Source organism: Lepidochelys kempii, chromosome 27, assembly GCF_965140265.1.
Source record: "Lepidochelys kempii isolate rLepKem1 chromosome 27, rLepKem1.hap2, whole genome shotgun sequence".
NCBI lineage: Eukaryota > Metazoa > Chordata > Testudines > Cheloniidae > Lepidochelys > Lepidochelys kempii.
Window position 1 is genome coordinate 9,470,512 of NC_133282.1, and position 25,254 is coordinate 9,495,765.

The window sequence follows — 25,254 nt, forward strand, 5'->3', positions numbered from 1 at the left end:
TGGAACCCATACATTTTATCATCAAACAATTACAACCCATACTCGATGGGGACACCATCCTGAAAGAAATCTTTTCTGAATCCCCCTCTTCTGGCCTTCAAACAACCACCCCCTACCCAGCCTCACTAAGCTCATCATCAGAAGCAAGCTCCCCACAGACCAGAGCAGAACAACTCAAAGCAGCATCAGACCCTGCCAGCACAACAGATGCAAAACCTGTGGACATATCTCCACTGCTGCAATTATCAACATCCCCTACAGCACGCCATGGGTTCAAGATCCATGGGTTCTACACATACCTATCACGTGTGGTGTGCTAGTGAACTAAATACCCAATAATAACAGTGGGTGAAAAGAGACAACCACTGCACTCTCAAATAACCTTTCACAGAAAGATAAAAGACCTGTGGGTGAACACAGCACAAAGCGATGACTCTATATCTGACCTCTTCTAATCCTCAAAGGAAAACTGCAGGACACCTTCAAAAGATGAGCCCCTCCTAGCTTTTTTTTCTTTTCCCCACTGTGATGGAGAGGTGTTAACTACTTATGCTAAACAATTTATTCCACCTTATACTTACTGTGATATTCTTGAGTACATTTCCCAAACCTGAAGAAGAGCTCTGTGTAAACTCAGAAGCTTGTCTCTGTCACCAAAAGCGGTAGGTCCAATAAAAGATATTCCCTCACCCGCCTTGTGTCTCTAATTTACTGGGACCAACATGGCTACAACAACACTGCATAAAGACAGCTGAGAACGTTTATGAAATGTTACTGAAGTTATATTAAAGTTCATAGAAATGTATCTTTTGCAGGAGTGCCAACCCCAAATGTTCAAAAATCATGTCCGGCTCCCCAAAAATCATGAGATTGGCTTTAAAATCATGAGATTATGTCAAAATAACAGATTTGGTGTTTACTTGCCTGCTGCTTTTTGAGGCTGGGGGGGGGGGGGGCGGGCGGGCGTCACATTTTGAAGCTTTCTCCACAGCCACGAGGTCTAAAAACTCACTTCTTAAAGAATGAAGGCCAAAATTGTTGCACATCCACTTGACTCCAGGAGTTGGGGCTTTAAGGAAAACAATAATTATCATGAGACTTACGATAAGACCATGAGAGTTGGCAACACTGCAAGTTTAAACCGATTGAGCTGGGCTTTCTGGGAAGGATCAGTTTCCCTTCTCATAGCCCAAACCTCGGAAACATTTTTTAAATGGTTTTAGCTGAACGACATTGAGACCAGAAAGCATCTTCCATATAAAATGAGTGTGTGTTTGCATGAAGAATTGCAGTCACGTTAATACCTGGTAGTAGGTAATTATGCTGGCTTTCTGTTGCAGGCCCAGCAAGGCAGCCCCTCTTCTACCGGATCAGGGAACACAGAGCATTCCTGCACCTCCCAAAAACAGATTTCCGTCCAGCACAAACAGACACAGGTATAGGCCAACAAACTGTAAAGCATATTGCCCCCTTCCATCTAAGCTTTACATTTGGTGCAGTTCCGGCACTGGAGAAGAGAAGAGGGACATGAGTCTTGGTAGGTGGCAACCTACTGACTTCATCGAGGGACTGCGTTTGGACTGTTGGATCTATTTGCGACACTGCTAATCTGTTGTCACCCTGAACGAGTCCCATGACCTCTTTGTGCCTGTTTCTCACTGTAAAATGGATACTTCCCTACCTAACTGATGATGGCGATTACTTGCTCTTTAGAACACTTTGGGACCTGATAAAAGACATACTCAGGGTCTAACTGATTTCCGTATTTGGGGTCAGGAAGGAATTTTCCCCCAGGTCAGATTGGTAGAGATCTTGTGGGATTTTTTTTACTTCCTCTGCAGTGTGGGTCACTTGCTGAGTTAAAGTAGATTAAATGGTGGGTTCTCTGTAACTTGATGTCTTTTTAAGTCAAGATCTGAAGTCTTCAGAAGCTCAGCCAGAGGTCATGGGCCTATTGCTGGCATGGGTGGGTGAAGTTCTGTGGCCTGTGATGTGCAAGAGGCGAGACTAGATCAGTGGTTCTCAACCTGTGGACCACTTGCAGCCTAATCAGCACAGAGCTGCAGCCTATGTGACATCCTCAGGACCATACAGGTAGTATATTGGATGCAGCCCACAATGGTAAATAGGTTGAGCACCACTGGACTAGATGATGATGGTTCCTTCTGGCCCTAAAGTCTGAGTCTAAGAAACAATTGCCAACTGGTACGAGCTGTTCTTCCCCACAGTACCCATAATTCCTGTTTATGTTACAGGGAATCCAATATGTAAGTTTTCAGAAACAAAGACTTGTATCTGTTTCTGCTGTTAAAAGGGAACAGTTCAATTAGAGGACGTTATTTAAAACGAGAGCATACAAATGGAAAACAAACATCAGATGTAATACTTCCCCACAAGGCCATCGTAGGGCTGTGTGAAGACTAACGTCCTGTCTAAGCCAATCTGAGATCTTCAATGTGCACAGTCTTACTCTGTCTACCTACTGAAATTTTAGCTTTGAACTGAAATACATTTGAAATCATGGCTGAGAGGCTGTGCATTTTACACCTCCCCTCATGCTAGCTGTGTTATTGCCTGGGAGAACATTGAAAACCGGAGGCCTTAAGGGCACTAAACAAAATTCGTGAATGCAATACAAGAATCTATATTTACAACAGAAGGTGGGGCTTTTGGAGCTCTTCAGATGCCACTGCGATTTCAGTGTTCCCCATGGCCAAATTTTCTAACACTTGTCTGCTCGTATTGTCTGACCTTTATGCTAGGGGTGTGCACCCTGTAGAATGAGAAGAGTGAAAATAAATCCTGGTTTCACCAGAGTTCTAGATTGCACAAAGCCCCACTTTCTAGAATAAACTATTGAGAACCATGACAAATGACCAAGACACGTATATAGCAAGCTTTCTGTAGCTGAAATATTCTCTGTTTTCATCTGACTTTGTTTTGTGATGTTTGTCTCTGCAGTCTGACCTCACAATGGAAAAAATATCTGCACTAGAAAACAATAAAAACTCTGACCTGGAGAAGAAGGAGGGGAGGATAGATGACTTATTAAGAGTAAGTGTAAACATGAAAAGGCTCTTGTAAAAACCTGCTTTTTGTAGCATCCTGGTATTGCAAAAGTGGAACACGTGCACAAATCAGGATTTTCTATACTACATTTGGGGAAACTGACACTCGTAGAGAAGGAGATAACATGAATACCTTTTCAAAGGATAATTGGCAAATTGGTTAGGCTGAGAATAGGAGTTCTTGAGGTAGAAGCTATAGGCAGGCTTGCCAGTATATGTAGATACCAAGTATAGCAATTAGGCTGATCTGATGGATACAGCTATTCTATCTCATTATTTGTAAGTAAAAGAACTTCTTCTGAAGAAACTGTTTCATTCTAAATGATGAGATCTAGGAGACTTGTCACTTGACTCTCAAAGGAAGCGATGGAAGCTATCCTCTAAATTAGAAACCATATAAAGCACTGGAGAAAATACACAGTGGGGCAGGGAACCCTACCTGGAAGACTCCATCGGACATGTAGGCATGTTGTCTACCAGAAGAAAGCAAGAGTCAAGGAGTAGAAAGCAAAACTGAACTTTTCCTTTTATTCCAGACTCTTCTGTATTGAAAACATTCCATAAAAAATGCTTGTTTCTGACCACACTAAGGCCCTTATTCTGCAAAGACTATACTTGGGTGTCTGGCCTCCATATTTAGGAGAATATGTATGTGAAAGAGAGATGCTTTTTATGGCATGGTCAAAAACTTGAAAGATTTTTGTGGAACACTTTCAAATAAACCAGGATGACAAATAATTCTGTTTTCTAGTGACTTCAAGAGTAACTCCTAATTTTTTTTTTAAGAGGCCTACACCACTTGAGGCTTAATTGGATGCCAAATGACAGATGTTTTCTGTTTTTTAGGTATGTCCTTTTCTAGTCTACACGGGTAATACCCATGCAACCTTGATGTTCTTGAAACACATCTCAGTTTCCAGAAAGAGAGTCTATAGCAGGGCTGACCAGCTGTGCCAGAGAGCAATCCTACAGCTGAAAGTGCAAAGGATGTCATCTTGCTGCTTCCCGTCAGTGTTCAGTAGAGAGGAAGGAGGGTCTGGTGATTATTGTGAGAGCCTGGGACTTGAGACGCTAGTTCAGTTCACTGCTATGCTATAGACTTCCCATGTGACCTGGGGCAAATTACTTATGCTGACATAAGCTGTAGTGTAGACATAGCCTAAATTATGTTGCTTGGGTGGGAGGGTGAATAAATCACCCCCCTGAGCGACATAAGTTACACAGACCTAAGTGCCAGTGTGGACATAATTACACCAGCCCCCACAAGTGGCAATAGCTAAGCTGACAGGAGAGCTCTCTCCTGTCTTCTTAGAGCGGCTACAGTGGTGCAGCTGCACCACTGTAAACTCTAGTGTAGCCATGCCCTATGTCTCTCTGCCTCAATTCCCGACCTGTGAAATAGGATATCCCTTCCCTACCTCCCACGGTGTTGATAGGTGCTCAGATACTCTGGTAATGGGACCAGATACATACTATGGAGAGTGGATTCACGTGATCTTTTATCTTGGCAACAAGTTGGCTGCTAATTTGCTTTTCTCTGACCTGTTCCCTGGAGCCAGCTGAGTAGAGTACCTTTCAAGGTGATACATGGCTTGGCTTTTTCAGGGCAGCCTTGAACACGGAAAGTTTGTATTTTGTCTTCATTGACCTTGTGTACTTTCTTTTTAGGCCAACTGTGATTTGAGACGGCAGATTGATGAACAGCAAAAGATGCTGGAGAAATACAAGGAACGGTTGAACAGATGTGTGACAATGAGCAAGAAGCTCCTTATAGAAAAGGTGAGCTGCTAGCTTTCCAAGTCTCTGTATCCAGAGCCACCCGGCTTTGGAAAACACACTCACTCTGTCATGCCTGTCCTGAACTCTGGAAACTTGCTCTTCAGAATGGAGTGAAACTTGTAGTCATTTGAAATACAGAATTAGAGCTGTGCGTTTTGAATTATTTCTCTGAAATGGTAATGGGCAATGGCTTTCAAAGTGCAGAGCCTTTTGGCTTTCTTTTGTCAACCTCAAAAGGAAACCAGCATCCATTCGTCTGAGCAGAATAGCCTGAGTTGTTGCATCTTATAATTCACTTGGCATTACTTGCTGTGGATGGTTATGTAGGTATAAAGTAGCATCTGTGATCCTAGCAGTGCAAGAGAATATTGGAGGAGACTACACAAGAAGGCACCATGGCCCAGTAAATGGGAGCTAGGACTCAGAGCTAGGTGTCAGATGTGTTTTGTGACTTAGGGGAAATTGTTTAACTTTTGCCTGTTTCTAACTGTAAAATGGAGAATGTCCTTGTAAGGTGCTTTGAGTCCTAGTGATGAAAGCACACTATAAAAATACTAGGTTATTGCTTACCAGCTTTCAGCCTGCTTCAGTGTTAAAAGACTTCATTACAGTTAATGTTTTTAATTTAGTCCTTTTTTATATATTGTTAAACCATTTACATCTGATGCGTGAAGGTATCAGGAAATATTGTGGCAGTGTTGAAAACTTGTTTGAATTGCTTTAGTTGCGGCACTGATTGGTCTTAATTGGGCATGACCTCCCGTCTGTGAAAGTGAGGGATTTGTAACTAGATGGAGCTGAATGTTTGTAGAACAGGTGCTGTGGAAGCTTCACTAACTGAGCTTTGCCAGTTCATCTTGATCCTTGTCAATGGCAATATTAAGAGTTGCCTAAGAACAGAGTATTTAAAATACTGCATAACTTTCAGCTCAAAATTGATCATTAGTGCTGCTGATTCAACACTACTGTCTTGTCTTCTTCCAGTCAAAACAGGAAAAGATGGCATGCAGAGATAAGAGCATGCAGGATCGACTGAGACTGGGTCATTTCACTACAGTCCGGCATGGGGCCTCTTTCACCGAGCAGTGGACAGATGGCTACGCTTTCCAGAACCTCATCAAGTAAGAGTAGAAGCTCTCGTCTTTTTCTCAGGAGGCAGAAAAGAAAATCCATCTCTCGTGCCTGTTATCCCAAAGCACTTTTGGCTAATATGTGAGCTATATGAGGTGATCTCTACTGCCCTTTAGATTGAAACTGAGCCTACTATTTGACAATGCACAAACAATACTCGACAATATTTTTAGGCCAGACAGCAAAGAATATTCTTCCAGTAAAAACTCTGTTGTAGTTTAGGGAGTCAGAATCTAATTACCAGAGTTGGTGTAGCCAGAACAGTGGGCTAATGCTGCCTCTCACAAAAAAGGCCACAGTGACTATAAGTAGTCATGGCCTCTATCTTACACCCATTTGAAATACAGAAAAGATAAAGATTGAATGAGTTAAAGGGACACAAATTATATAGTGCTAATTATTACCTTACCTATGCCTTCAGTTAGAAGTGACACTCGATTAAAACAAATTTACTTTTAACTCTTTTTGCAACTCTCTCATCTTGGAACATCCGTGAAGTTAGTCTCACTTCTGGTTCTTAATTCAGCAGTGTTTTGGCTGCAAGCCAAAGGAGAAGTATGTATGCGTTCTTTAACAAATAATGTAGACATTTCTCTTGGACTCAGGTTTTGTTTAAACAAACCACCCCCTCCCCTTTTTTTAATACAAATATCTAAGTTTTTTGGCCAACGCCAAGTTGCTCCTTCTATGCCTAGCTTAACTGATGGTTTCTCTTTGACAGCAGTGCTTGTCTATGGTGAAAACAGATTTGCTTTATTAAGCAAATTCTTTGAGAGCAGCTAAAGATATAGAAGATGTTCTAATAGCAGTAAAATTCACACCTGTTTCCTCTTGGGGAGAGAGACCCGCCTATATTCTCAATGCACCTGGCCAACTGTGCAATGCTGGGTCAGGGGGGATAGGACTGAGGAGGAGGGCAGGAATCCAATCCTGATTCTGTCTTCAAGGTGTAAGCAGACTGGATTTTTAGATGGATTTTCACAACTGTGTGTGTTATGGTTGGTCGCACCAGGCTGTGTGTATTATTTTAAAGAAGTTTTAAAAGAGAAAATCCACAATACTTAACTTTTTTTCTGGCAACAATGTTCGGAGAGAAAGGGAGCTGCATAACCCAGGAAATGGAAATGACAAAACCCTTTTACACAAGTCATCAATAGAAGTACCCTGTAAATTCCTGCCTGGCCCAGGCCATTAAGTGGGACTTCCATGCAAATATATCTCACATGAAGTAATGTTTTATTTACAAGCATGCAAAGACAAGAGCATGCACAATCCTCTAAGATTGAGTCGCTTCTTTGTAGTCTGACTTGGGAACCCATTTCATCAAGCAGTGCACAGATGGTCCGGGGCTTTAGAATCTCCTTTAAGGGAAGAAGTCCTTTGTTTTCTTCTGCAAGAGACAAGAAAATAGAGGTGCTTTTGAAAGTTTTACCTGCAATCTCTAACTCCCATTTTGTGACTTAACTGCCAGAGTGTAATTGAAAGCTGGTGGAACTTAGTCTCCTAAGTAATTTTGGTGCTTTTCAAAATTTTACCCTGTGTTTTAAATTAAAATGACAGGCAGTTTTAATGATAGCTTTCTTCTGCAAGAAGAAGGTCCATTATTGGTGGAACTGAAAAAGGTTTGCATTGCTTTAAGAAGTTGCCTTTAAAAGCTGGGGATCATTTGACCATAACTGTGCAGTAGAGGGCTCACTTTGCAGGGAAGGCAGTGATCTAGAATAGATCCTTTTAGGGACCTATGAAAAGTGAGTGGGGTAGCTGACAAAGCCAACCTCCTGTCATGGCTAACTATAAATCATGGTTCATTCCTGGGTTTTCTTTAAGATGATCACAAGTAGAGAGATCATCACTTGCATGCTTATGATTTGGGCGCAGGATTTAATCCGTTGGAGGGTTTCTCATATTTCAGCAAATGAAGACTCCCTCGCTCTATAAATTGACTAACCTTTATCAAGTTGAAGGATTTGACACCTCCCTCCCACAGTTGGCATGTCTTTCCATACCTTGTGTTAAAACACTTGATTTACTCATCCTAGGAGAAGTGATTTTGAAAATCATTTTGCTAATCTGGGGGGGGATACTAACAACAGCTATGTACATGTAATTAGTCATCTGTTTCCATTACTTGTATTTTTATAGTCTCTCTGCCCCTTTCTCGCCCCACCCCACTCCCTCTCCCCAAGGCAACAGGAGAGGATAAATTCCCAGCGGGAGGAGATAGAAAGACAACGAAAGATGTTAGCAAAACGGAAGCCACCTGCCATGGGACAGACCCCTCCCGCAAGCAACGAGCAGAAACAGCGCAAGAACAAGACCAATGGAGCAGAAAATGAAACGTACGTTACATGGCTTTGTATTGGGGCATTCCAGAGCAGCAGTGTTTTTATAGGATATAGTTATCTTCTGGGAAATAGAATACTGCATTCACTTCTAAGCTTTAATGTTTATCTCATAGACATTCCTTGTAAAAAAAAAAAAAAAAAAAAAATTGTAGAATAAATCTAGCATTCCAGAACTTGTGGCTGCAGCCCTAAATATTTTCCATTGGAGTGAAATAGGGATCAATGTTGCTCATAGTAAGTTGGGAAAGTAGAATTTTTTTTTCATGTGCAAGCAGTATTTTTTTAAGCCTTGCAGCTGCATCTGTATCTAGCCTCAGACTTGAGAGAATAAATGGTGCAAATTTTTTGTTCTCTGCTGAAATTTTCCCATCAGATTTATCAAATAATCTCTCTAGATTCCACCACAACTGTGCATTTCACACTTCCCAATAAAGAAATGGTATATGGGTTAGCAGTATTTATCCCGTTGGGCTTTCTTTGGAGGATTTCAAAATAAAGCAGATATATTGGGGAAAGATTCTCCACATAATATAATACTTAAAGCAGTCCTTTCTGTCTCCAAAGCACTTGCCAACATCAGCTAATTCCACTGGTGGGGAGGCAAAAGATCATGCTCTCTCCTCTTTTCTCTTGTGCACAATATGTTATTTTCAGTGAATTTATTGCTCTCAAACATGCCGTCTTGACCCTGCTGGGGACTAAAGCCATTTTTCTCCAGAACAATTTAGCACAGATAGTGGTGAGTCCAAGCTTTGCTGCCTCCCCAGTAGGTGTTGGTCCTTCTTCCAAGCCAGGATTATCTCTGAGGATGCGAGGGGTGGAGTTCAGTCTCCGAGCCCATTTCCTCCTTGTCTCTTCTACTGACACTACCAAGGTGATCAGTTACCAAGTGTGTTAAGGAAACCGACCTACTAGGAAGTAGACTAATGGCTTATCTACACCGACCTATAGTATGCGGCAAGCTGGGGTGTGAAGCCACCATTCACTAGCCCTCCACAAGCTAACTGTCCATGTGCACCCTGCTTACGTGCATTCACAGTTAGTTACTTCGTGTGCTGTGATCTGGTCCTTTTTGAAACAGAACTAGTTAAAGTGTATTAACTGTTAATGCATGTCAGCAGGGTCCACGTGGACAGTTTGGACCGTTGGTCCACGTGGACAGCCTAGTGTGGGGTAGATTCACACCCCAGACTGCCACAGTCTGAACATTTGGGTAGACAAGCACTCAGTTCAGTTGATTATCTGGGGCTTCCATGAAGCACTTGGCTACCAATAACCAAGGCAGCAAACAAACTTCTGACCTAATGGTGAAAGGCTCCATCCCCTATAACCCAAGCTTCCGAGCCATCTGTTCCCTCTCCCTGCCACTACTCCCAGACATCTCTTCATTCCTGCCATGTTTCTATCTCCCCTCTTCCCTTCAGAGTTCCTTTCATTTTGTGCTCCTTTCATTCCTTTCCTCTCTTTACTCATTCAGTCCTTATCCTTGGTTCCTAGAAAGGTCCATTCCACACTCGAGTCCCATGTAATCTTCCATAAATACAGTAAACCAGGATCATAATTTTGAATGGCTTTCTATATTTCATTTTGCTAAAATTGCTTTGTGGGGATTGCATGACTTAGTGGAGCTGATGAGAGCCCAGGGCCCTTTTCAGTCTCTATTTCAGAGTGTGCCCGTCTAACAAAAGCTGCCACTGCCTTTTGGCACTCATGATAAAGATGTCAAAGAACTAAACGAGCCATGGAGAGAAGTCTCCTCATTAACGGGAATGGTGCTTCCTCTTTCATGGTTGATGTGTGGAGTCTGGTTGAACTGTAGTGGAACGTGTTACCTGTGCTTTAGGCAAATAGAGGGCTTCATAGCAAAGATGAATCCAAAACCATTAACTGTGGCTTATGTCACACATGTCAGTTGCTATATACTCCTTTATGGTAACACCAGTATGTATCAGCACACTCACTGAGGTCTGGAGGTGCAGACTGAATGTCTATATGTGATTTTTTTAAAAAAAAAAAAATCTTAGGAAGAATAAAGACTTTTCACAGCTTGCAACTATAAACTTGAGGGCACAAGAGAATGTTTATGGCTCTTTCCCACTTCCTCTAGAAGATTTGCCACTTAGAATGTATGGCTAGTAAGACCAGGCCTGATGTTTGGGAGGGGCAAGACTTTTAATCAAGTGGTTTTTGTGCCAGATGCAGAATCTTAGGCTAGGTCTACACTACTGCGGTAAGTCAACTTACGCTACGCAAGTCCAGCTACATACCTTAGGTTGAGTTACCATGGGGTCTACACCGCAGGGGGTTGACGGGAGAAAAATCTCCCGTCGACTTACCTTACTCTTCTTGTTGGAGGTAGAGTACAGGGGTCAACTGGAGAGTGCTCTGCCGTCGATTTGGCGGGTCTTTACTAGACCCACTAAACCGACCGCTGGTGGATCGATCTCAAAGTGTCTATCCCTGCTGTAGTGTAGACCTGCCTTTAATGTAGTTAAGTTATGTATGTCCAGATGGGTCTGCTGTTTGTCATGCCTCATGAATAGCACCGATATTCTTCGAGTTTAGGGTGGCTTTTTAGCGGTTAGCACAGTTGCTGGAGACATCTTGTAAAGTTGGCTGGCACCAGGCGCATGTGGTCAGGGTGGAGTTTGTTAGCCTACGAAAACTTTGCTTTCTAAATGAGCTGGAGCAATTGGTATAATCAGGGTAAGCTCAGTTTTTACTAATTCGTTATGTTGTAGCCTTTGGTTCTAATGGAAACAATCCCTGATATTAACCAACATTGAAGCTTTCACTGCAGTGTATGGAGTCCCAGGCAGTTCAGGGCTGAAGTTGATATTCCACTAACCTTTCCCCTTAGGTCTCAGCATTGCAATATGTAAGAGATACGCAGGCTTCCCCCACTGTTCTGATAAGCTTTGCTAGAGTGGGGCAGTCAGAATTTTGAATGTTCTTGTTTCGTCAGTGTACGTCAACATAGTATGAATGTGTGTTTGATTTTTAAAAGCAGTTGCCTGCTAACTAAGTATATTATGGGTATATGTCAGCAGTGGCCAAACTTCCTGACCCTCCAAGCTACATGCGATAATCTTCAGAAGTTCGAGAGCTGGGTGCACCTGCCAGGGCTCAGGGCCTCTGCCCAGTGGCAGGGTGGTGGAGCTAGGGGCTTCAGTCCCACAGGAGGCACCTGCCAGGGTTTGGGGCTTCAGCAAGAGTGGGGCTGAAGCCCTGAGCCCCATCAGGTGCCTTGTGCTGGGCTGCAACTCCTAGACACCCTGTCTCACCCCGTCCGTCTCCTCGCCCCCCCCCCCCCCCCCCCGGCTTGGCAGAAGCCCCTACCCCCACCATCCTGCTGGAGGGCAAAGCCCCAAGCTCCCCCGCAGTCTGATAGGTGGAGGATTTGGGAGGCTACACAAGCCGCATTTTAGGCACCCCGGTTGTATTTAGGCTGGGGGGGGCACTTTTGCCCTACACATAAGTGTGTCATATTTTGATACTTTCAAACTCAAACAGTTTACTTGTAGGTGATTCTTTTAATTTGTATTTAAATTTCTCCACCCTTGAAATAGTATTGTTTTGAAAGAGGGTTGTGCACATCATCTCCTCTTAAAGTAACTTTGTCAATCTTGTAAAATTCCCTTCGCATGCTTTTCAACTTCAAAATACCTTACAAAAATAACTTACTGCAAAAACTAGGATTTATTAACCTCATTGTATTGCCTTGGGCTGCCCCAGAAATGCAATTTCTGGCTGACAGTGTAGACAGTTCTGCAGGCTGAAAGTCTGGGGTTTTACCTACAAACCATTTCAAGGGTCATGGTGGATTCTCGATCACTGGCAACTTTTAAATTGTGATGGGATGTTTTTTCTAAAAGATCTGCTCTAGGAATTACTTTGGGAAGGTTCTCTGGCCTGTGTGATACAGGAGGTCAGACCAAATGGTCTCAATGATCCCTTCTGGCTTTGGAACCTATGGGGGAAAAATGGGGTTTTCCTTCAATCGCCAGTAATAATCTTTGAGTGTTTCCCAAATTCCTCCTCTTAAAAAATAGCCATTTGCAGTGTTTTAAAAATTGCCAGCCTAGTGAATTGTAAATGCCATTCAAATTCAGTGGGAGTTGGGTGCTAAGTCCTTTGGGGTCCTTTTAAAAATCCTACCCTCTTTAGAACTCAGTCTGAGGGTTTTGAGCACAGATATGTCATCTTGTTTAGGGTGCCTTAAAAGGGAGGAAGGGTGCTCCTGTGATAGGAGCATTGAGCCATGATTTACCCAAGAGTAGTTATGAAATTCAGTCACCTCCTGAAAATAAGCATCTATAATGTAAACATGGACAAGACTGTAATTTAAGGCAGGAAGCTGAATTTGTAGGGGGTTTTGTGGTCCAGTGTTTTCAGTAGCATAGCTCAGGCTGTCACAGAGCCCTCAGCTATAATGGAAGTAGTGTATTTCAAGTGTGTTTATATTAAATAGGACAGTGTTTATTTTCCAGCCACCTTGGCTTTTTTAAAATACTAGAAGCTAGCATGTAGCTATTTCTGGAAATACTAGGCCAGTGATAGTCATTCTATCGCTTGTCTGAAATGGGTAGATTGTCACTGATTAATCCTGTCTATCTGTCTCTTACACACAGCCCACGTTTGGTTTATTCAATTGTTCAGGTACCCCAAATCCTGCAATAGCAACCAGTTGTCAAAGCTTGCTGGTTAAGTCTGGGAAGTTCAGTCTGGGAAGGCTTCTTTAAAGCAAAGTAAATTTGAGATTACAGAACAATCTGGATTAACTGGATCTGATTTAAATGTAGGTCATTTTGTTTCTTGAGAGCTTGTGTTGTAATCTGTTCTCCAAGGAAGAACTACCAATATGCCACACAACTTTTTGTTCTGAGTCCCTCTGTAAACATTAATGGTATTGGTTGTATTTTTTTAGTACAGTATGTTAATTTGGAATGTAGTGATCTTTCGCAGTAAAGTGGATTTACAAGGAGAACCTGCATCCTGAATATTGGACTAAACGCTTTCTCGTACAATGGTAAAGCAGGCAAATTCCAATTATACTCACTGTTCAACTGTAGCTGAATTATAGCTACCACTAAGGGGCACCCATTCAAGGAGCAGGTATATTGGGAAATTAAGTAATCCTGGCTCTTATGTTTTAAGGGCTAGCCATTGTTTTAGGAAATGTTTGTGGAGGAGGGCAGGTTGAGATTTATAAGGTCCTTCTAGGCTGCTATACACCCTCCTGCAATTGCCTGGCCTGCCCCACTGCTATGTCAGGCTGTCTCCTGCATGCCAGGAGGTGTACAGGAACAGAAGAAGCTAGAGATGGGCAGGATATGGCATAGATCCCAGAGCTGTTCTGCACAGAAATGTCTGTGTAGCAGCATGAAGCTCAGAGAGTGGAGCTGCCTTCTAGCAACTCAGTACCACACTGAGTGTTAGGGAAGTGAGAAGCATAACATTGTGGAGCTGAGGAGGTGGCTAGAAGTTGGGAGGGAGTTGAGGCTTCTGTCAGGGGGAACAAGAGGAGTAGACAATTAAAGCTGTGTATTCCTGTCCACCTCCCTCCCCATATAAATCTTGTGGGTATAACATTGACAGCTGCAAGTAGTAGTGTGCTTTCTACACAACAGTCAGTTGGATCCTGAACAAATTCTGAAGAGATTGAAATTCATGTAATATAGCATCCCAGGGTAGTTCTCTGTAGATTTGTAATGAGATCTGATTGAATAGGTTTTCTTTTGCATTTTTATTTATTTTAAACACTGTTAAATTTCAGAAATAAAACAAATCAGAACATTCAAAAAGTGAAGGTTTCTGACGCAATGTTCAATATTTACAATATCTCCTCTTGGTTTCCTTTGTTAGGAGTAAACCTTAGTAAATTAAATATGTACCATGAAATAGACTTCAGACATGTGCAGTGCTCTATTACAGCATGTCAAGACTTGAGCACTATCTTCAGTATGAGAGAGACGGAAGAATGTGATATACAAATTTCAAACAGTCTGTCAGTTGCTGAAGGATACAGCATGCGATGCTCCTTCCTATAAGTGAGCAGATTATTAAATAAGTGTGTATTTGGCATGGTACACTGAAAATAGTCCATCCACTGGACAGGAATTGCACTAGAATGGAACTTTACTTACCAGTGCCATGGTAAATTGGCTGCATTGAAGCTTATGTCCTGTTTAGACCAGCCTGGCTGCCTGAAACTGTAATAGATACTGTGCTTACAAATGTGTGGGATATGTCTGTGACACTGTTCTCTTATGTATGCAGGTTAACATTAGCTGAATATCATGAACAGGAGGAAATCTTCAAACTCCGACTAGGTCATCTTAAAAAGGTAAAGAACTCTTTACAGCAAAGCTCTAAGAAGCACTGGGCCAGCTACATATGAACAGTAGTGGTAGCTATCTTTGTGTAAGAGCTATTGGCCTGAATGCAAAAAAGGAGACAGGCACCTAAGTCCCAGTTTTGCCTCCACTGCGAAGCACAAAACTCTTGCTGAACCCTGTAAGCTTCTAAACTTACTCAGCACCTACGTTTTCAGGGTAAAAGTTCCCAGGTGCCTGTGTTCCTGCCTCTGGGCACATATATTGCTGCCTCCCTCTAGGCCTGAGGTCCCCAAAGTGTGGGGCGTGCCCCCCTGTGAGGGTGTGGAGGAAACTCCAGGAGGTAAGAATGCTCAAGTCATATTTATCCTGTAGCTTCCTCCATTTTTACTACCAGTGGAGGAATCACAGGTCCACTTATTGTCAGTGTAATATGTAGCCCAGAACAGAAGAATCCATTTAGAACTTGACCTTTACAGAAAATGAAGTAATGCTCTAGGATTGTCTCATTGTCTGAGGCTGTGCTTACCCTCCTCCACTTTTGGGAACTGGATCATTTTTAATCAGTGAAAATAGAATACAAGTTGAAAAGGAGTGGAGTCTAATGTGATAATCCATGTATAATTTGAAACCTGGTGGATGCTGTCAGTAAAAGCTTATATATCCTGATTCAACCTTCTGTGTAAAAGGGCAGAATCAACTACTTAGAATCTTCCTTCCTTTCGGGGGTGAAGTTAAAATTACGTGCAGCACAGAAAGCCAAATCTCTGGGTAGCCCACATCCTCCCACTTCCTGGAGACATTTTAGTTTTCTGTGGCTTTTCTGGAAACCACTGGGCTTTTTATAAATCTGAAAAGATATCAAGATGCTGCTTAAGATATAACGCTACAGCTCTGTTCCAGAATCTGTGTAACTTTTAGGAGAGTCTTGGCTGTTTTTAACATCAGTGATACTTGTTAGACTCCACATGACACACTTCAACATTTCAGAATTACCTGCTGTTCAATCTTCCTATACAATTCTAGGATACCCTTTTTGTTTGCACCTAAAGTGTATCATTTAATCAGTGTGTTCCTAACTGCTGGAACTGAGGAAAACATAATTCACATGTTGGCTGGGGGAAAAGTGAAGAACTTTTATCAACTCCCACCTGTAGTTCCAATGCATAGTCACAAGCAAAACATCCCAAGAATTCTCCTCCCTCCCTCCCCCCCCCACACACTTGCTATCTTGAAGTTGACTGTAATCATTGTTTTCATTTTACCAAACCAGTTATGTACTATTAAATTCCAGTTATTGTGTCCATAAATCAGATGAAACTAGCTACCCAATAATGTCTTGAACTTTGTCATCTTTTTTCATACAGGAAGAAGCAGAGATCCAGGCAGAGTTGGAACGACTAGAGAGGGTTAGAAATCTACATATCAGGGAATTGAAAAGGATACACAATGAAGATAATTCACAGTAAGCACTGGGAGGCATGTGGGGGAGAGAATAGGCATCAAATGGTAACTTCTCAAGGAAAGCTAAATTCTCTTAGGATACATTTGTCTGGTAATGGGAATGCACCATGCTTAATTCTACTTTTAATATCCTGCCACCCACTGAGATATGCAGTGCTGTGCTGACTTAAAAGCATTTGTGTGTCAAATATGTAGGATTTAGTACTTTACAAATGACTTGGGAAGCTTTTGCAGTGTCAGTGGTAAATGACTATCCAATCATTTGAAAATTGGACATATATAACTTAACCACCTTTTTGAGTCTTAATTTGAAGTGTCCTCTCTGAGCTGTGTAATAGCTGTGATTTCTTATTAGTAGGTGGCATTACCATTGTCAATGTTAAATTGTCCTCTCCAGATTTAAAGACCATCCAACGCTAAATGACAGATACCTTTTGCTGCATCTTTTGGGTAGAGGAGGCTTCAGTGAGGTATATAAGGTAAGTTGGAAGAATTAGTCTGTTATATTGTATTTTGAGTCTGCACAGAAATAGTAAGCAAAATCTGACATTTGTTCTCTCAAATGGAGAGTGTATGTGGTTGTGGGGGAAGGAATGTAGAAATACATGTCGCATCTGGCTTTGATTTAGACAGCAGACCTGATATTTAGTTTCTGTTCTCCGCAAGATTTTATTGAAACATGCATTTGTTGGAGAATGTCACACTGGTATGACCAGGAGAATGACATGAAATACCTCTTGAGACTTAAACAGGTGTTAGAAATCTGCTTTAAAAAGGTAGATTTGAAATGGCTACATTACAATAACGTGTCAGATTTAAAGCAAATGAAATGAAAATAACGTCCTAGGCTTAACAAATGAAGGCTGTGCCATATATCCCTGGAAGTGTTTTGTATCCCGCCATTGACGTGCTGAACAAACAATCCTTAGCCACATGGATAAGGATTATTTACATGATGTTGTTTTGTAAGATCAAGACCTATGATGTTTAGACTAGGCCATGCTGCTAATTGGAGAGATTAAGAGATTAATTTTAAATAAATTGAAAGCATCTGTTTCCCCAAGCAACCCATATGTGCTCTGTAGTTCATAGACTAATATAAGAATCAAATTGATTAAAATATAACTGTATACATTCAAGTATTGGACACTTATATGGATAAATAGACTATCTAGAGCCATCATATTAAGTTTGAAAAGGGATATTGAACCTCATGTTTCAGGATTTAGGGTAATCTCTAACATTAGGGGTTAGAACAAGATTGGGTTGGGACACGATTATCCCACACCTGCATACAATGGGATGTCTTACACTGTACTCCAAAGCGTCTGGTGCTAACCACTGTCAAAGACAGGATCCTGGATTAGACGGAACACTGCATGGATCCAGCAGCACAATTCCAACATTTGTGTGTGCTGGGTTGCACTTTAAGATCCAGAGGGGTGAAAAATTTCAGCATGAGCTATGTAGCTGAACAATTTGGCTCTCCAACCACAAATAGGTTGAAACTTCTTCTACCTGGAGATGTAACATCTAGCAATGTGTATTAAACTAATATATGTCCTATGCATTTTTTAAAATTACGTACAAGTGACTTTGGTGGCTCAAGGTGTCATGGCAGAGAGTCTTCCTTGCCAGTTCAAATCAAATATAGGTTGTTACTATCTCATGGCTGTTTTGCTTGTGTGAAATGATTAGTGCACTCAGTCTAGATCCTAGTGGACGGACTAGTGTTCCAAAATCACCAATTGTCTTACACTAATTGACTCCCTTATTGGCAGGTAAATTAAAGGACAGACTCTTAAGTTGTATTCAGAGTAGTTGATAGCATTAGTGACAGGATCTACAGCATATTGCCATCTCTTCTTTGCTTTGGGACACTAGTATGGAATCTCTTGTTCACATTTGCAGTATTAATTTGAAATTTCAACTCTACTGATACTTTCTTTGTAGGCATTTGATTTAACAGAACAGAGATACGTAGCTGTGAAAATTCACCAGTTAAATAAAAACTGGAGAGATGAGAAGAAAGAGAATTATCACAAGTAAGTGGTGCTGTAAAGCCAAAATACCAGATAGCAGAACAATGCATTGCTGTTTTTTCCCCCTTTTTTGGCCTGAGAATTGGTTCCTATCTATTGATACTGACTAGAATATGTTTCAGAGTAGCAGCCATGTTGGTCCATATCCGCAAAGAAAATGAGGACTTATGGCACCTTAGAGACTAACGAATTTACTTGAGCATAAGCTTTCATGAGCTCATGCAGCTCATGAAAGCTTATGCTCAAGTAAATTCGTTAGTCTCTAAGGTGCCACCAGTCCTCCTTGACTAGAATATGTATTTTAATGCAGCTAAATGTAAAGGTGTACATCTAGGAACAAAGAATGTAGGCCATACTTTCAGGATGGGGGACTCTATCCTGGGAAGCAGTGATTCTGAAAAAGATTTGGGGATGCTGGTGGATAATCAACTGACCATGAGCTCCCAATGTGATGCTGGGGCCAAAAGCACTAATACGATTGTGGGATGCACAAACGGGAATCTTAAGTAGGAGTAGAGAGGTGGTTATACTTCTATATTTGGCACTGGGCAGCCACTTCAGAAAACTCTGTCCAGGTCTGGTGTCCATAATTCCAGAAGGATGTTGATAAATTGGAGAGGGTTCAGAAAAGAGCCACGAGAATGATTAAAAGATTAGAAAACATCCCTTTATAGTGATAGACATAAGGAGCCCAATGTTGTTTAGCTTAACAAAGAGAAGGTTAAGGGGTGACTTGATTAGTCTGTAAGTATCTACCTAAGGAACAAATATTTAATAATGGACTCTTCAGTCTAGCAGAGGAAAGTATAACATGATCCAATAGCTGGAAGTTGAAGCTAGACACATTCAGGCTGGAAATAAGGTGTAAATTTTTAAAAGTGAGAATAATTAACCATTGGAAAAATTTACGAAGGGAGGTGGTGGTTTCTTACTCGCTGACCGTTTTTAAACCAATACTGGATATTTTTCTCAAAGATTTGCTCTAGGAATTATGTTGGGAAAGTTTTTTGATCTGTTATACAGGAGGTCAGACTAGATGATCACAGTGATCCCTTCTGGCCTTAGGATCTGTGAAACTATGAATTCTCCTCTCCTTCCTCACTGTTTGCTGCAAAAGTGAAGCCACTTCCTCCCACCTTGTTAGTATCACCTCAAATGTCTGAAATGAGCAAGAAAATTGAGTGGATGCTTGCAAAATAAGTGCATTGTTAGGGTCTGGACCAACAGTGGTGCTGTAAGTTTTCTTTCCCCTTAATAAGGGGATGTCTCTCTCTAATGACTTGGCCTCACCCATGCTGAGAACAAAAGTCCTAAACTCATTCCCATCTCCCCAGAGACACACGTGGGGAGTGTGCTTTCAAGAAACTGTACACCCTGGTTTCCTAGGATGTTTAATACTTTCTGAATTGTATGAATAAGCGTCCATTTGAATGTGGAATACTGAGAGCTGTGCCAAGATCATTATATCTAAATCGCTTAATGTAGAACCCAAAGTAAAATCTCTGTTGCTAATGCCCAGAGTCTTGCCTTTCAGACATGCATGTAGAGAGTACAGAATTCACAAAGAACTGGATCATCCTCGAATAGTTAAACTCTATGACTACTTCTCGCTGGATACTGACTCGTAAGTGATGTGTTGATGTATCTTTGCACTGTATTTGCCAAGTTCCCCACAAAGCGTTTGGTCAAAAGCCTTCCAGCAAAGCTTCATGATCCTGCAGTCAGGGTGGATCAGTACTTTACACAGTGGCTGTTGTCACCACTGAGTATCATTTGGACATTAGCTTAGAAGTCAGAAAAGGATTATCCATTTATATGGATAATGAACACCCACAATTGCATAATAGGGGATAAAAATGTATAAGGGACCCTCATGCTTCACAGAATAAGGCAGCCATGAAGGGTGTGTCTGTATGGCTACACAGTGCATGGCAAGCTTGGGTGCAAAGCTGCAGCACTCCAGCCTGCTGTGCTCAAATTGTCCATGTGGACCCTGGTGCTGCACATAAGTTTCTTGGTGCACTTTGCTAACTGCTCTCTGAAACAGTAGTATGCAAAAGACATTAACGAACTTCTAGTGCGCTGCAGCAGGGAACGCAGTAGATCTACGCCCCAGTTTGTCACGTGCTAACTGACCATGTTGAGGCCTATCAGTTAGGGCTTGTGTGGCCCTATGGGCAGACGGTTATGTAGTTGTCTAAATTATGGGGTTTATTACACCTTCTCTGAAGGTTTAGTGCTGCATCCTGTAGCCTAGACACACCATTAGTCTGATCTGTTATGGCATTTGTTCCTGTGTTCTTACACCCATTATTCAGTAGATCTTAGTTCTAGCACAAACCTATGCCCAAGTGAGGGGCTACAGGTGATGTCCATAATGAAAACACATGTACAAGAAGACTAGCTATTTTTAATGCATTCATGTTGCTTTGCCTAGAAAATCAGTTTTGCTCTGATAAAAGTAGATTTCAGATTTGGCTGTACGTAGATCCAAACCTGTTTCCTGTATGTCTGTGATGGAGGCATCTAAATATGTACAAGTTTGATGGGGAATGACCTAGTTGAGGAGATTTACACGGAAGAGTAAATACAAAATATTACCGTTTCTCTCAGGGAACTTAATTTTGGTGTTTGTTCTCTTGCCTTCAGATTTTGTACAGTGTTAGAATACTGTGAGGGAAATGATCTGGACTTCTACCTGAAACAGCACAAGTTAATGTCCGAAAAAGAGGCACGATCCATTATCATGCAGATTGTGAATGCTTTAAAATACTTAAATGAAATCAAACCGCCCATCATACACTATGACCTTAAACCAGGTATGTTATGAAGCAGAATGGCATGTGTTTACCCTCTTACCTCTTGTTAGCAACCTCTCCAGACCACTAAGGAACAGTTCCAATTGGCCAAAGCCAGGGATAGGACCAGGTCTATTGGTACCCATTCCAAAACCTGGGTGCTTACCTTGCAGCATAGAAGGGACTGAAATGCTTGGTTTTGCTCTGTAAATGGGTATTGGCTCCTGGAGTTGCAGCATTAAGAGGGAGTAAAATTCCAGAAAGGAGCCTTCCTGTTCTGGACAAGCCCTTGTGCCATCATGTGTCAGGACTTGGTTTCTGTGACCTGGTTGTCCTTTGCTTTCCTGTGCCTCATCTTCCTTCATATAGATGCCCAATAATGGCCGGCACATTCCTCACTCTTGTTCTTTCCTTTGTGATGCTCAGTAAATGGCACCAAAAACTAGGAAAAACTTGCTCAAAACTTGTTACTTTTATGGGTCCTCATAGCAATACATAGAGGTTAGATGGTGTTCTTGGAAGTCTGACCTTCCAGACTCACCGATGCCCAGCAAATCAGAAGTGTCCTCCCCAAATGTCGTCAGACAGTTCCCATCTGATAGACCATGCAGCTGAGAGAGCAGAGCTTCCTTGCTTGCCTTATCTGTTTGGGGTTGGATATGCTGGTAACACCTGTTTTTTACCCCAATAAAAGTTTTCTCTACTGGCGAGAGTTCACTGGCATTGTATATCCTAGATCGGTGTGGTTTCTTGTACTGATTCAGTAGATGGTGCAATTGCACCAATTTATATTTTGTTGCCCTGTTTCTGTTCTTACGCTTCCCAAACCACTGTTTACTGGTGTCTGGTTGAACATGCTGCAGGGCTCTCCCAGCTGATCTACAGACACTGTGTAATTCTGCTTCTTCAAAAGTTAATAGCTTTGAAGCAGATTTTACAGCTTAATCTGATGGAAAGTTATGTGCTGCTGTTTCATTTAATCCGTAGCAATAGCTGATTCTTAAATGGATCTGGCCTAAGAATTGGCTATTTTTCCATGGTTCTGCAAATCGCTAGGGGGCACTATGTCATAGAGGAGAGAATTTCTGGCTGCTAAGAAGCCAGGGCAAATTAGGACTTCTGGATGGAATGAGTCACAGCTGTGTATATGTCTGTCATCCACTCTCCTTTCCCTGACCTACCCTCCCAACTCAACCAGTCTCCCTTATTGTTTTGACCTCTCCCTCAAGCCAGGAACCACTAAGGAGAAACTAATTGCATTGGAAAGCCAGGGTCTAAAGCCAAAAATGGGGAGGCAGGTGGGAGGTCAGAGACCCATTTGAGGATGGGGAGCATAGGTGCAGGACTTGGTGTGTTCTAGGTGCCAGGGCTCCTCTCAGGAGGACTTCACTGAGTCCTCAAACATCTTCTCCAGCCTAAAGGCTGCTTTAGCTGGCTGCATTTTGCAGGTCATGGTGCCTTTGTACAATGTGTCCATAATTTAATACCCCGTGCACTCCACTGCAGTTCTGGTGCTGCTTTTCCCTCTCCTCTTTCCATAATAGATATGTCTCTCAAAAGCTATTTTCCCTTCTTTTAGGTAACATTCTTCTAGTCAATGGTACAGCATGTGGAGAGATAAAGATCACAGATTTTGGGCTTTCCAAGATCATGGATGACGACAGCTACAACTCCGTTGATGGCATGGAGCTGACATCGCAGGGGGCCGGTACTTATTGGTAAGTATTCTATGTGGCTGATACCAACTGAGGGTTCTAGAAAACTTGCAAATAACCATTAAAATCCTGATGCTCCAGACTTGGAGTTTACTTTGAATTCACTTTCCTTGTTGTCAGTCTGTGTGTGGTGTCCATTGTACTACAGTGTAGCTCTGTAAAGCACTTTGAGATCCTTAAGGATGCTCTCAAACTAGTTGCACACAGTGTTTCTAGGCTGCCGGCCTTTTCATCTTCAATGGGTTAGTATTTATATCTTTAGATAGCACCTCTTATTCAAAGGGCCTGACAGGACAACTATAAACTGCATGTACAACTACTGCTGAAATGCAACCAACTCTGGGGTGGAACTTGGCAGCTGTTTAATAGCATGTATTACCATGTAATTTAGGGTAGGAAGTGAAGAATCCCATACCCGCTTGAAAATGAAGGTAGACTTAGGAAGGCAGGAAGAATTTTCCAGTTGGAATTTAATCACCATCCTAGCGGTAACAGTCTGACCTTGATAAAAAGTGCAATAGTGCTTTCAGTGCTAGGCGTGCCCAGGACTCCAGTTTCAAATTTCACATGAAAGACCGTATCTCCAGCAGTACAATGGCCCTAGCACCACCTTGTGGTATTGCATCAGTCCTGACTCAGAGGTTTGGACCTACAGTAAAAGCCGCTGAGTCCAAAGAAGTTGCATTTACAATGTCACTATTCACAGTGGTTAGCATAAACATTGTTCATGTCACCATAATTTTTTGCAGGCATCTGTTATAATCTCATGTGTTCTATGGGTTTGTTCTCCTCAAATTCACTCCAAGCTGAGTCTCTAACAAGGACACAGCATCTAAGATTGCACTTTCAGAAATGTGTATTTTGGCTGGATGTTTCCATTGTGAAATTATTGTTAAAAGGACAATAAATACTAGATTCTAAATGAATGGGGAAAAGAAACCTTTGTTTTCTCAGCATGTGTGACTGGAGTTAAACTCTGCTCTGGTGGGGGGGAAGCATTCACTGCAACAGAGACTTTGCACAAAGGATGGACAATATGATGATGATTTGGGGTATTTATGGATTTTCTCCATCCTTATGCTGGGAATTTGTGGACTTAATGTGCACAAACGCATAGCTGAGGGGTAAAATCCCACCACATGACAAAGAGCCGGCCTTCCTCTTGAAACCAAAATGGCTGTGGGGTAAAGAAGCAGGTCACAAGTGAAAAGTGATTAGCTTGGTCTGTCTGTGATTAGCCTGGTCCCCAGTGGGCGTGCTTTGTGCATCACACCGTAGGGCATGATTGGCAGCCAGTTCTGTAGAGGTAATCAAGTGGATAGGTGCATTGGCAAACCTGTGCAGGGGAAGCTGCCAGTCTCCCTGCCTGTGGCCAGCCAGTTCTGTTCACATGTTTCTAACTGTTTCAAATCACTGAACTCTCAGGCAGTTGCAGTGGTTCAGATGGGAGCACACTATGCAGCAGGTTCAGGTGCAGCCTCAGGGTTCACTTGTCAGTGAATCAGGAATTCATTCTTAGGACCCTTCTATACTGGGGTGTATGTTAGCTGCACTGGTGCAAGCCCCGCTGCGGGTGCACCCTGCTGGTATACAGCAGAGTTCACACTGTGTGCCTGCATTAGAGGGTTGTGCTGGCATGGCTACATCAGTGTGTTCCACTGGTGCAAACTTCCCTTCTCTGGACAAGCTATCCAGGCTGTCACTAAACTCTTTCCTTGCCAGCTATGCCAGGAGTTTGTGAGGCCAGGATGTTGTCTGTAGTGGTGGAGAAAAGCCTGAGATAAAAGGGAAGGTGTTGAAATCCAAGAAGTCCACTTACAAGACCTTTGTCAATAGGGTCCCTATTGAAAGCCTTTAAGTGACCTTCCCAAAGTCACACAGGAATTCTGTGGCAGAGTGGGGAACTGAACTCCAATCTCCTGAGTTCCAGGCTAGTGCCCTAACCACTGGGCAATCCTGCCTCTCCCATTGCAACAAAGTGACTGAATAAATCTGGATGTGCTATTGATGACCCTTTGTCCCTTCCTTCCAATCAGGTATTTGCCACCTGAGTGTTTTGTGGTTGGAAAAGAACCTCCAAAGATTTCAAATAAAGTTGACGTCTGGTCAGTGGGTGTCATCTTCTACCAGTGTCTTTATGGCAGAAAGGTGAGGAAGGAAGCTAAACTGCCTCATGCAGAGGTTTATGATGTCTTTGGAGGGGAAGAGTTGGAAGACTGGGGATAGAAAATAATTGTGCTAATGATAAAGAGCCTGAATGTTTTTTAAGGTAGTCCAGAAAAACCTAACTAACGAGAACACTTCCTGTTATTCCATTGGCTTTGATAAGCTTTTGGTAACTGAACATTCCACATGCAAAGTTTGATGGACGTGCCGCTTTTGTACCGTGTCTTAAGTCAGTGGTTCTCAACCAGGGGAACGCCTACCCCGGGGGTATGCAGAAGTCTTCCAGGAGGTGCATCAACTCCTCTAGATATTTGCCTAGTTTTACAACAGGCTATATAAAAGCACTAGAGAAATCAGTACAAACTAAAATTTCATACAATGACTTGTTTATACTGCTCTATATATTACACA

The 25,254-nt window shown here is 42.2% G+C and overlaps 1 protein-coding gene across 8 annotated transcripts in view; it reads left to right on the plus strand.

The window, feature by feature from the left end:
• The window catches only part of TLK2 (tousled like kinase 2), a 54,890-nt gene that overhangs the window by 24,104 nt on the left and 5,532 nt on the right, over positions 1-25,254 (plus strand). For 7 of the 8 annotated variants that reach the window (XM_073326026.1, XM_073326031.1, XM_073326023.1 and 4 more), the window contains 13 exons: positions 1,341-1,436; positions 2,962-3,054; positions 4,737-4,847; positions 5,832-5,968; positions 8,165-8,317; positions 14,603-14,669; positions 16,026-16,123; positions 16,520-16,601; positions 18,076-18,167; positions 19,699-19,788; positions 20,814-20,983; positions 22,542-22,680; positions 24,714-24,825. In XM_073326026.1, the coding sequence (XP_073182127.1) occupies positions 1,341-1,436; positions 2,962-3,054; positions 4,737-4,847; positions 5,832-5,968; positions 8,165-8,317; positions 14,603-14,669; positions 16,026-16,123; positions 16,520-16,601; positions 18,076-18,167; positions 19,699-19,788; positions 20,814-20,983; positions 22,542-22,680; positions 24,714-24,825 (1,440 nt within the window). The remainder of the gene's footprint in view (positions 1-1,340; positions 1,437-2,961; positions 3,055-4,736; positions 4,848-5,831; positions 5,969-8,164; positions 8,318-14,602; positions 14,670-16,025; positions 16,124-16,519; positions 16,602-18,075; positions 18,168-19,698; positions 19,789-20,813; positions 20,984-22,541; positions 22,681-24,713; positions 24,826-25,254) is intronic. The other variant, XM_073326030.1, reaches the window with a different exon arrangement.